General features: G+C 47.8%; 1 protein-coding gene across 1 annotated transcript in view; it reads left to right on the top strand.

The window, feature by feature from the left end:
- dglucy (D-glutamate cyclase) overlaps nucleotides 1-12,500 on the top strand; it is a gene marked incomplete at both ends in the record, with an annotated part of 15,892 nt that overhangs the window by 1,837 nt on the left and 1,555 nt on the right. The window contains 12 exons of the mRNA XM_080540396.1: nucleotides 87-240; nucleotides 457-557; nucleotides 780-901; nucleotides 2,276-2,426; nucleotides 2,848-2,970; nucleotides 3,924-4,160; nucleotides 4,642-4,902; nucleotides 5,574-5,673; nucleotides 8,376-8,524; nucleotides 9,953-10,072; nucleotides 10,888-11,003; nucleotides 11,064-11,099. Of these exons, the coding sequence (XP_080396522.1) occupies nucleotides 87-240; nucleotides 457-557; nucleotides 780-901; nucleotides 2,276-2,426; nucleotides 2,848-2,970; nucleotides 3,924-4,160; nucleotides 4,642-4,902; nucleotides 5,574-5,673; nucleotides 8,376-8,524; nucleotides 9,953-10,072; nucleotides 10,888-11,003; nucleotides 11,064-11,099 (1,670 nt within the window). The remainder of the gene's footprint in view (nucleotides 1-86; nucleotides 241-456; nucleotides 558-779; nucleotides 902-2,275; nucleotides 2,427-2,847; nucleotides 2,971-3,923; nucleotides 4,161-4,641; nucleotides 4,903-5,573; nucleotides 5,674-8,375; nucleotides 8,525-9,952; nucleotides 10,073-10,887; nucleotides 11,004-11,063; nucleotides 11,100-12,500) is intronic.

Raw genomic sequence — 12,500 nt, forward strand, 5'->3', positions numbered from 1 at the left:
ACCGGGGGAGCCAGACTTCCTGTGTAGCTCCAGTCAACTTCCTTCCTGTCGGTCGCTAACACCGTCTCCCCTCCTCTGATTGGTAGGTTATCTACAGGCTAACGTGGTCATCCTGCCCAGTAGCCTGTCAGACGACTTTGAGGCCTTCTGCCGTGCTAACCCCGCCCCCCTGCCCCTCCTCTACCGCAGCCAATCAGGAGAGACCGGCTGTCCTCCCCTCGCCTCCGACGCTGACATCAGGTACACACACACACACACACACACACACACACACACACACACATACACACACACACACACACACACCAACACACAGACAGACCCACACACACACACACAGACACAGACCCCCCACCCACACCCACAGACCCACACACACACAGACCCCCCCCCCCCCCGACACACACCCACAGACCCACACCCTCTCTCTCTACTCACCCCCCCCCCCACCACCAGAGTGGACTGTCCCCAGTACCGTGTGTTTGAGGGGGGGGTGGAGGTGTGCAGCGCCCCCTCCCTGCAGCCATACGCGGCGCAGCTGGGGGACATGCAGGTAAGTACAGCTTTATTTATATATGCAACTCAAAGCACTTTACAATAGAACACATACAACCAATGATTACAAGAAGGGTGGGGGGGGTGGGGGGGGAGGGGACACGAGACAACAGTAGGGGAGGGGTGGGGGGAGGGAGGGGAGGGAGGGGTTACATCACCCTCTGTAGACATCATCTGCTACCTAACCGGGTGTTGGACATGCAGGTGTTCTACCTGACATGCAGGTGTTCTACCTGACATGCAGGTGTTCTACCTGGGCTGCAGCTTCAGCTTTGAGAGGAGTCTGCAGAGGGCGGGGGTGCCGGTCCGCAACGTGGAGCAGCACCGCAACGTCAGCATGTACAGGGTGAGGCTGACCTCTGACCTCTAGACCCCCCCCCCTCTCTCTCTCTCTAGACCCCCCCATACCCCTCTCTCTCTAGACGCCCCTCTCTCTCTCTCTCTCTAAACCCTCCCCCACACCCCCCCCTCTCTCTTTAGATGCCCCTCTCTCTCTCTCGACCCCCCCTCTCTCTCTAGACGCCCCCATACCCCTCTCTCTTTCTAGACGCCCCCCCTCTCTCTCTCTAGACGCCCCCCCCTCTCTCTCTAGACCCCGCCATACCCCTCTCTCTCTAGACGCCCCCCTCTCTCTCTCTCTCTCTCTCTCTCTCTCTCTCGATCCCCCTCCCTCTCTCTCTAGACCCCCCACATCTCCCACCGATAACTGTCACAGAACGTTCTAGAAGGTCTATATGTGTCTCTCTGGTCCTTCTGTGGTTAACTGTGTGTCTGTGTGTGTTTCTGATCTTGTAAGTAAGTAAGTAACATTTATTTGTACAGCACCTTTCCCAGACCAAGGGTCACAAAGTGCTTTAACATATAGAGAAACATAATAAAGAAGAAACATAATAAAACATAATAAAAGAGCGAAAGTCATGGCAGGTTAAAATAGGCAAACAAGTGAAAATAAGAACAAGTAACAGACAACAGGTGTACAACAATATCAACAGGACAGAATGACAGGCGTCTGGGGCTGTAGTTTATTGATGTCTCTGTGGTCGTGTTGTGGTCACAGGGTATCCGCGGTGTCTTGAAAAGTATTAAAAGTTGATAAATCAATTTTGGGAAAATCAAGACCCTTAATAAGTATTAAAAAGTCTTATCACGATTTTATGAGGTCTTGAATTTTGTAGGTATTTTTCTGAATTAGACTCTGTCCACCCATTAGTTTTATTAAAAAACAAAGATGAACCGGAAATTCTGTTGTATGATAGTGGTCTAGTCTATTGCAAACTAAAACTGTTAAGTTAAAGGTGTCACTGATGTAAACGGTTACAGCTCGAAGTGGCGGTGAGGTCTGGAAAAATATTGACAAGGTCTTTAAAAAGTCTTAGAAAGGTATTGAAATTAACCTCCAGATTCCTGTATATACCCTGGGTCAGAAGAGGGGTTATTAGGGATGTTTACATTAGGGATGCAACCTCAGCAAATATGTTCAAGTCAAGACTAAAAACCCATCTTTTTAATATTGCCTTTAAATGACAAAATAATTAAATTAAGATTATAAAAACCCATCATTTTAATATTGCATTTAAGTGACAAAATAATTATATTAAGATTATATAATGATTAAAGCACTTTGAGCTGCAACGTTTGCAGGAAAAGCGCTATACAAATAAAGTTATTATTATTAATGTCCCTGTGGTTCCGGGTGTGGTTGTGGTTCTTCTGTGGTCAGACGTCCGTGCAGTGTGTGGCGGTGGGGCCGTTCTGCTGCCCCCTGGTGGTGTCGATGAGGCCCGTCCCCCACTGCCAGTTGGACCTGGCGGTCCAGACCACCCAGCCCAGCCTGCAGGCCCATGGAGCCCCGCTGCACATAGGAGACCCAGGTACACACACACACACACACACACTCACACACACACACACACTCACACACACACACACACACACGTCTCTAACCACTCACACACACACACACACACACACACACACACACACACACGTCTCTAACCACTCACACACACACACACACACACACACACACTCACACACACACACAGACACACACACACGTCTAACCACACTCACACTCACGTCTAAACACTCACACTCACACTCAAACTCACACTCACACTCACACTCACACTCACACACACACACACACACACACACACACACACACTCAGACACACACACATACACACAGACACACACTCACACACACACACACTCAGACACACACACACACTCAGACACACACACACGCCCCCCCCCCCCTCCCCCCCAACCCTGCCCTCCTGTGCCCAGCTCTCCTGGGGATCCAGGACCTGTCCAGGCCAGACTGGGGGGAGGCGGTGGTGCTGCACCCTGGGGACGTGCCCTGCTTCTGGGCCTGCGGAGTGACCGGCCTGGAGGCCCTCCGATGCTCCAGTGAGTCACTCTGCCACTCCTAGAAGTGTGTATGTGTGATGTCTGCACTATTTGATTGTGTGTGAGTGTGAGTGTGAGTGGTTAGACGTGAGTGTGTGTGTGTGTGTGTGTGTGTGCATGTGTGAGAGTCTGTGTGAGTAGTTAGAGACGTAAGTGTGTATGTGTGTGTGTGTGTGTGTGTGTGTGTGTGTGTGTGTGTGTGTGTGTGTGTGTGTGTGTGTCTGTGTGAGTGGGAGTGTGAGTGGTTAGACGTGAGTGTTCTATCACCTTCTTCTAAACCTAACCCTTTTTAAAAAAATGGTTTTTCATTATTTTAATTTTATTTAGACACTGGAGAAACAGAGAAACAGTACAAGGGGGGCAAATAGAAGTTTTTAGGGGACACAGTAGAGGGGAAAAGCGGGTGTCTTCAGGAGACACAGTGCTGGGGGACAGTAGAAGTCTCAGGAGACGCAGTGCTGGGGGGTAGTAGATGTCTCAGGAGACACAGTGCTGGGGGGTAGTAGATGTCTCAGGAGACGCAGTGCTGGGGGGTAGTAGATGTCTCAGGAGACACAGTGCTGGGGGGTAGTAGATGTCTCAGGAGACACAGTGCTGGGGGGGTAGTAGATGTCTCAGGAGACACAGTGCTGGGGGGTAGTAGATGTCTCAGGAGACACAGTGCTGGGGGGGTAGTAGATGTCTCAGGAGACACAGTGTTGGGGGGTAGTAGATGTCTCAGGAGACGCAGTGCTGGGGGGTAGTAGATGTCTCAGGAGACACAGTGCTGGGGGGTAGTAGATGTCTCAGGAGACACAGTGCTGGGGGGTAGTAGATGTCTCAGGAGACGCAGTGCTGGGGGGCAGTAGATGTCTCAGGAGGAGCAGTTAAGGTGTAACCTGAAGAGACAGGCCGCCTAACACTTTTCAGTGCAGGAGTGTGTGTGTGATGTGATGTCTGCTGTACCCCCCCAGAGCCCCCCCTGGCATTCACACACTCCCCAGGGTGCATGTTCCTGACCGACCAACCAGAGACTGACCCCGCCTCCGACCCCGCCTCCGACCCCGCCTCCGACCCCGCCTCCGTCCTCCAGCCTGACCAATGCCCTCTGACCTTCCTGATCTCCCAGCAGCCTCTGCTCTACAGTGTGGCATCACAGGCAGCAGTCCAACGCATACACACCATGGAGGACATGATAGGAGACGACCCAGGTACACACACACACACACACACACACACACACACACACACACACACACACACACACACACACACACACACACACACACACACACACACACACACACACAGGGGCGGTTGTGGCGCAGGAGGTAGAGTCGCCGTCTAATGATCACAAGCTTGGCAGACCGGCGGTTCGAGCCCCGGCTGGCCACATGTCGAAGTGTCCTTGGGCAAGACACTGAACCCCAAATTGCTCCCAGTGAGCGGGCCGGCGCCTTGCATGGTAGCTTGCCGCCATTGGTGTGTGAATGAGAGGCCGTTGTAAAGCGCTTTGGATAAAGGCGCTATATAAGTGCAGTCCATTGACCATTTACCACACACACACACACACACCCTCTCTCTCTCTAGACCCCCCCCCCACACCCCTCCCTCTCTCTCTCTCTAGACCCCCCCTCCCCATACCCCTCTCTCTCTCTCCAGATCCCTCACACTCCTCCCCCCCCCCTCCAGGTGAGCGGGGGGTCAGGGCTCTCCTGGTGCAGGGTGAGCTCCTCCTGTCCTGCCTCTCCCTGTCCCACGCCTCCTCTGTCCTCCTGGTGACCGGCTTCCCCACCCACCACACCCTGGACCCCCCCGACGAGACCGACGGCCCCCCCGGCGCCGTCGCCATGGCAGCCATGCTGCAGGCGCTCGGCAAGCAGGTCACCATGGTGACAGACCACCGCGCCCTGCAGCTCAACCAGTCCATCATGGAGGAGGCGGTGGAGAAAGGTGTGTGTGTGTGTTTGTGGGGGGGGGGGGGGGGGGTGTGGTGAGTGTGAGTGTGTGTGAGTGTGAGTGTGAGTGTGAGTGTGCGTGCGTGCGTGCGAGAGAGTGTGTGTGTGTGAAGAAAGGTGTGGTTGGGTCTGTGTGTGTGTGTGTGTGTGTGTGTGTGTCCTTGGTGAGAGATGGTGTCTGTGTGTGTGTGTGTGTGTTTGTGTGTGTGTGTCCTTGGTGAGAGGTGGTGTCTGTGTGAGGGTGTGTGAAGAAAGGTGTGGTTGGGTCTTACATTTCAGTTATTTGGTCTAAAAATGAGGTGCTAGGTCTTAAAAATGAGATCCTGCAAGGAAATCAGTCCGACCACGTCTATTTACGCGGAAATGAATCAAGCTGGAACCAAGAAAATGCCAATGCTCTTCCTTTTTTGTCTGTATGGCAGTGAAATCCCTAATTTCATCACCTGGAGGATGACAAAAAGCTGTCATATTGTGTTGCGAATAGGTCTAAAACTCTATCCGAAGAGGTCTAAAAAAGGTCTAAAAAGGTCTTAAATTTCACTTGTTGAAACTTGTAGGAACCCTTACCCTTACCTGTGTGTGTGTGTGTGTGTGTGTGTGTGTGTGTGTGTGTGAGTGTGTGTGTGTGTGATGGGGGGGTGCTGACCTATGACCTCTAACCTCCAGGTGTGATAAAGACAGGCGTCCCATTAGTCACCTATGACAGCACCCGCCCACACCCAGCCCTGCACTTCCTGTGTCAGGACGGAGACCCCACCAAGCCCAGGTGACACACACACACACACACACACACACACACACACACACACACAGACACATAGACACATAGACACACAGCTATGCAATCAATCCTTCTGAGTAATTCTGGTCCCGACCAGACTTACAGGCTGGTTTAGGTAATGCGTGCGTCAAAAAATCTCTCACAGGCGGAAACTACATCCTGAACGACAGTTTCTCAAGTGTCTTTTAGGAAATATTAGTTCCCACTTTTTACGAGATAGATAGATAGTTTGACTGTGTGATAGATAGATAATTTGATATTTTAAAAGTGTGATCGATCGATAGATAGATAGTTTGATTGTGTGATAGATAACTTGATATTTTGAAAGTGTGATAGATAGATAGATAGATCGATAGATAAATAAATAAAAAAGTTTAAAAAATAAAATAAAATAGGTATGTCTATCAACATGCATTGCCATCATCACAGCGGTGTGGTTGGCGCAGGGGTTAAGGCAGCCAGCTAGAGTTCCTAAGGCTGCGGGTTCGAGACTTGATTTAATTGAACTTTTTTTTCCTTTTTTTTTTTTACATTTAACCGAAGCCTTCATGCAAATCGATTTACAATATATATATATCTGTCTAAGTGAATCATCTATCCATCAGTAATCATAAGAAAAAATGATCTATGCCAAATCCAGGGTCCAGTTAGAAGAACATCATTTACTCAGAAAGGCTTCAAACACCATTGTAATCGTGTCAGTTCTTGTAAATTAGCCTGCACCACCATTTTATAGCCTATATACTTTTTTAGATGAGATTTTAGATTAGATTCAGACAACGAAATGCAGTAAAAAGTGTGTCTGAAGAGGGATTTGAACCACCGTCTTAAAATTACGAATAAATACCATGGCAGCGGTCAATACCACTAGGCCATCGTGATGATATGATGGTTTGTAGCCTGCTGCTGATATCACCACAGTAGTAAATATTCATTTATTAAAATATGAACATATAACAATAACTGGGGCTAGTATGACCTACGCATTTTTCTTGCCAAACCAGATCAATCTTCATTTCGACAGTTCGACTCTTCGGGGCTCTTTATGTCTGCGTGCACGCACCCATATCGAGGATTTCTAAGCCGGTGTTCTGTGAACACTCATGACACAAGCCTGATCCTCGTTCGAGGAATCACCTGAGGCTTGAATTCCAATCCCGAGTTGCCTGATCGCGGCATTTATTTTTATCGCCAATATACTAATCAACTTTCGTGGAATACCCCCCAGATGTTCCTAATAAAGTGTCACGGTCAAAATTGCTGTTGCCGTGTCACATGATTGGCTGATTAGATGATTGCATGAATGAGAAGAAGGTGTACAGGTGTTCCTAATAAAGTGTTCAGTGTGCACACACACACACACACTAGGGCTGTTACGATTATTCGACGTCGTCGACGTCATCGACTACGTCAATACGTCGGTTAGCGTAATATGCGTCGGTTAGTCGTAAACAAACATTTTTTTTTTTTTATTTTTTTTTTTTACATTTTTATTTTACCAGGCGAGACAATTAAGTGTATGAGTGAAAAATGGATAGCTACTAGCTAATGTTACACAAGCAATGTAGCTCACCACAGTTCGTATGTCTTCTGGTGTTAGTAACGTTAGCTATGTAGCTGGCTAGCTACGGTAGCCTATTGTCATTGTGGTGCGAGCACCTACTGTACGTTATCTAGCTCGTAGCTCGCATGCTACGTTAGCATCAATTTAGCTAATCATAACATAGCAGCGAGAGTAACGTTAGCTAGCTATGTAGCTACTAGCTAGCTATGTGTTGTGGTGATGGACAGACTTCTAAATGGCCATGTTGGCATTCAAGTTGGCTAAACATAGCAGTGAGGTGGAGACAAATACGTTTTTTTTTTTTTTTTTTACAGTACAAAAATGATCGACTTATCGATAAATTAGTCGTTAGACTAACCGACTAATCGATAAAATAATCGCTAGATTAATCGTTAGAAAAATAGTCGTTTGGGACAGCACTAACACACACACACACACACAAATAAATATACACACCTGTGTGTTTGTGCGTCTGTGATTGTGTGTGTGTGTGTGTGTTTGTGTGTCTGTGATTGTGTGTCTGTGTGTGTTTGTGCGTCTGTGTGTGTTTGTGTGTCTGTGTGTGTTTGTGTGTCTGTGTGTGTGTGTCTGTGTGTGTTTGTGCATCTCTGATTGTGTGTCTGTGTGTGTCTGTGTGTGTTTGTGCGTCTGTGATTGTGTGTCTGTGTGTGTTTGTGTGTGTGTGTGTGTTTGTGCGTCTGTGATTGTGTGTCTGTGTTTTTGTGTGTGTGTGTGTGTGTCTGTGATTGTGTGTGTCTGTGTGTGTTTGTGCGTCTCTGATTGTGTGTGTTTGTCTGTCTGTGTGTTTGTGTGTCTGTGATTGTGTGTGTGTGTGTGTTTGTGCGTCTGTGATTGTGTGTCTGTGTGTTTTTGTGTGTGTGTGTGTCTGTGATTGTGTGTGTCTGTGTGTGTTTGTGCGTCTCTGATTGTGTGTCTGTGTGTGTCTGTGTGTGTTTGTCTGTCTGTGTGTTTGTGTGTCTGTGATTGTGTGTCTGTCTGTATGTGTTTGTGTGTCTGTGTGTGTTTGTGCGTCTGTGATTGTGTGTCTGTGTGTGTTTGTGCGTCTGTGATTGTGTGTCTGTGTGTGATTGTGTGTCTGTGTGTGTTTGTGTGTCATGTCCAGGTTTGACCACCTGGTGGCGATAGAGCGCAGCGGCAGGGCTGAGGATGGGAACTATTACAACATGAGAGGAGTGAACGTCAAACATCTGCTGGACCCGCTGGACGACCTGTTCACTGCTGCTGCTAAAATACCTGGAGTCACCTCCACAGGTACACACACACACACACGCACACACACACACACGCACACACACACACACACACATAGGGTTGGGTACCGTTTGGGTTTTATCCGGTACCGGTACCTAACCGATACTTTAAAAACGGTACCGGTACCAAAACGGTACTTAATTCGGTACTTTTGATTTTTTTAAATGACATATATATATATATAATAATAACACGGTCGACAACATTAAACAGCTTTTCACTTTTTTATTGCTGAGGCACAATATATATTAGTTAAATATACACTCAAATTAAAATAAATGAAAATAAAACTCCTGAGCCTTGGGGACTCCATTAAGCTGGGGGTGCCTATCGTTGGTACTGATGTCGAATACGAGTACACACTTGTTCGGCAGCCCCTCAAGGACATCAGAATATTCTTAGAAAAGGGATCTAGTGAAGAGGCCTGCATAGCCCCCAGAACCAAGAGGAAATATAACTCTGATAAACTGGAGCCCTCCACCTCGTCAAAATCCAAACTCTGTTGCCGCTCCGCTACTACTGCTCCCCTCCCCCTCTCTGGTCCATGTTGACATAACGATTGATTTTTCAGACACAGTAGTAGGATAAGGACAGTACCCGAATATCAAGAGATCCCCGATCATGTTGTCCGCCTCGCAGAGACGCAGCCACACATCCGCACTACGTCATCAACAGATGCGTCGAATCCTGGAGTGCACTGTCCAATCAAAGGCTTGCGTTCGTAAACTCGCTCTGAGAGCGTCGCAGCCCACACTGGGCCCGACGTCATAAGGGGAGCAAGTCATTTGATTGGACAGAAGGCATTCCACGAGTGGTGATCAGAATTCCAGAACGAGTTTACGGAACGCACCCATAAGTCGAGCGTCGCGTTACGCCAACCCGCTAGCGGAAGTTGCTATTAGCAACCTTCTCGTTATCCTTCCGTACTCGCTGCTTTCACTGAGTGGAAATTTAACAGGCGATGTGACGTCGCGAGATAGAAAAGTACCGAAATGAGGCACCGAAATCTCCTTTGCGATTCGGTACGGGTACATACCGAATGTAAAGTAACCGGTACCTACCGGTACCGATTTTCGGTACCCAACCCTACACACACACACACACACACACACACACAGACACAGACACAGACAAAGACACACACAGACACAGACACACACACACACAGACACACAGTCACACACACCACGCACACACACACACACAGACACAGACACACACACAGTCACACACACACACACACACACACGCACACACACAGACACACACACACACACACACAGACAGACACGGACACACAGACACACACACCACACACACACACATACACACACACACACACACATACACACACACATACACATGTACGTAGGCATTCTAACTGTCTCTTTCGTGTGTGTGTGTGTGTGTGTGTGTGTGTGTGTGTAGGTATAGGGGACGGGGGTAATGAGCTGGGCATGGGGAAGGTGAAGGAGAAGGTCAGAGGTCACATGCCCAACGGGAGTCTCATCGCCTGCGACGTCGCTGCCGACTACGCCATCACCGCTGGTACACACACGCACACACACACGCACACACAAACACACAATTTTTCTTACACACACATTCTCACTTCACTGACAGACACTCACCCCAGACTGTGACTCAGACACGCACGCACGCACACACACACACACACACCGTACTCCCCTAACCACATAATGACGCAGGAGATACTTCCTGTTGTCAACCAGCAGAGAAGTGAAACTGTGAGGCTGAGGGCCTCTCTGTCTCTCTCTCTGTCTCTCTCTCTGTCTCTCTCTCTCTCTCTCTCTCTGTCTCTCTCTGTCTCTCTGTGGGCCAGTCCCACTCATATCTATTTTTTTATTGTGATAGAGACAGTAGAGATTATGACAGGAAGGATGGGTGAGAGAGAGAGAGAAGGGATGACATGCAGGATATGTCCGCGGCCGGAACTGAACCGGGAACCCTGCGGTTCCATGGTCGACGCTTAACCCGCTACGCCACCTAAGAGCCCCTGGAAATGGGTTCTATAACGGAGGACGTGCTGGCAGATGCTGCCACGCTGAGGGAGGTCTCTCTGCTGCTGGCACAGCTGCTCCTCGTCCGCTTAACGAGCCCTCGCTCGCTGCTGCAAACATACACCACACACACACACACACACAAGTATACACAGACGTGCAAGCACACACGCACAGAAATATACACACACACACGCAAGCACACAACACACATACACACACACACACACACTCTCAAAGCAAAGACACAATCATCATATTCTACACAGCATCTCTCGTCATGGTCTGACTCTCTCTCTCTGTGTGTGTTGTGTGTGTGTGTGTGTGTGTGTGTGTGTGTAGGCGTATCTAACTGGGGTGGCTATGCGGTGGCCTGTGGTCTCTACGTCCTCAGCCAATGCCCTGTTCACCAGCGTTACCTCCACAAAGGGCTGACCTCCTCCTCCTCCTCCTCCTCTTCCTCCTCTTCCTCCTCCTCCTCCTCCTCCTCCTCCTCCTCCTCTTCCTCCTCCATTCAGCAGGCCTGGATGGCTGGTCTGCCAACCATAGCTAAGGTAACACTGTCTGCCTGTTCTGTACACACACACACACACACACACACACACACACGCATATAGTTATTGTATATATAGCCGAGGGAGTAGCCGACTCTGACAGTCCCCAGGGGGGGAGGACGGCCTCAGCGGCTCGGCTAAGTAACTCTAACCCTGGCTAGCCCTGCTAGCTGTAGAGGCTAGGTAACCCTGCTAGTCCTGCTAGCTGTAGAGGCTAGGTAACCCTAACCCTGCCTAGTCAAGGAGAACCGGATCGAGTCCATTCAAGGCTGGTTATCTCATCCATTTCCATATATATAGGACCCGGGGAACATAGGTATGCTCCTCTGTAGAGGTTAGGTCCCTAACTCTTACAGTATGACTGTAGGTCCCTATAATTCTTACAGACTAGTTTAACTCTTAACTGCAATCTGACATCTTTATTAACGTCTGTCCGTCGCCCTTGTCATATCTTTATATATGATATTGATATTCATCTCATTTACAACTCACTGTAATACTGTATACTGTTATACTATGCACTGTTTACATAATCATGTCTTTTGCACAATTATTTGTACTATCTGCTTAGATGCCAAACTATGTTCTGTTGTGTTAGTACATCTACTCTGTCAATGACGATAAAGTTGAATCTAATCTAATCTAATCCAACTCTGACTAGTTTAACCCTGACTGTTTTAACTGATTAGTTTAACTCCTGACTAGTTTAACTCTGACTAGTTTAACTCTTGACTAGTTTAACTCTGACTAGTTTAACCCTGACTAGTTTAACTCTTGACTAGTTTAACTATTGACTAGTTTAACTCTTGACTAGTTTAACCCTGACTAGTTTAACTCTGACTAGTTTAACTCTTGACTAGTTTAACTCTTGACTAGTTTAACTCTTGACTAGTTTAACTCTGACTAGTTTAACTCTTGACTAGTTTAACTCTTGACTAGTTTAACTCTGACTAGTTTAACCCTTGACTAGTTTAACTCTTGACTAGTTTAACCCTGACTAGTTTAACTCTGACTAGTTTAACTCTTGACTAGTTTAACTCTTGACTAGTTTAACTCTTGACTAGTTTAACTCTTGACTAGTTTAACTCTGACTAGCTTAACTCTGACTAGTTTAACTCTTGACTAGTTTAACTCTGACTAGTTTATCTCTTGACTAGTTTAACTCTTGACTAGTTTAACCCTGACTAGTTTAACTCTGACTAGTTTAACTCTTGACTAGTTTAACTCTTGACTAGTTTAACTCTTGACTAGTTTAACTCTGACTAGTTTAACTCTTGACTAGTTTAACTCTTGACTAGTTTAACTCTGACTAGTTAATCTCTTGACTAGTTTAACTCTTGACTAGTTTAACTCTTGACTAGTTTAACTCTTGACTAGTTTAACTCTTGACTAGTTTAACTC

The sequence above is a fragment of the Nansenia antarctica genome (genome assembly GCF_963989245.1).
Source record: "Nansenia antarctica genome assembly, chromosome: 1".
In the NCBI taxonomy this organism is placed as follows: domain Eukaryota; kingdom Metazoa; phylum Chordata; class Actinopteri; order Argentiniformes; family Microstomatidae; genus Nansenia; species Nansenia antarctica.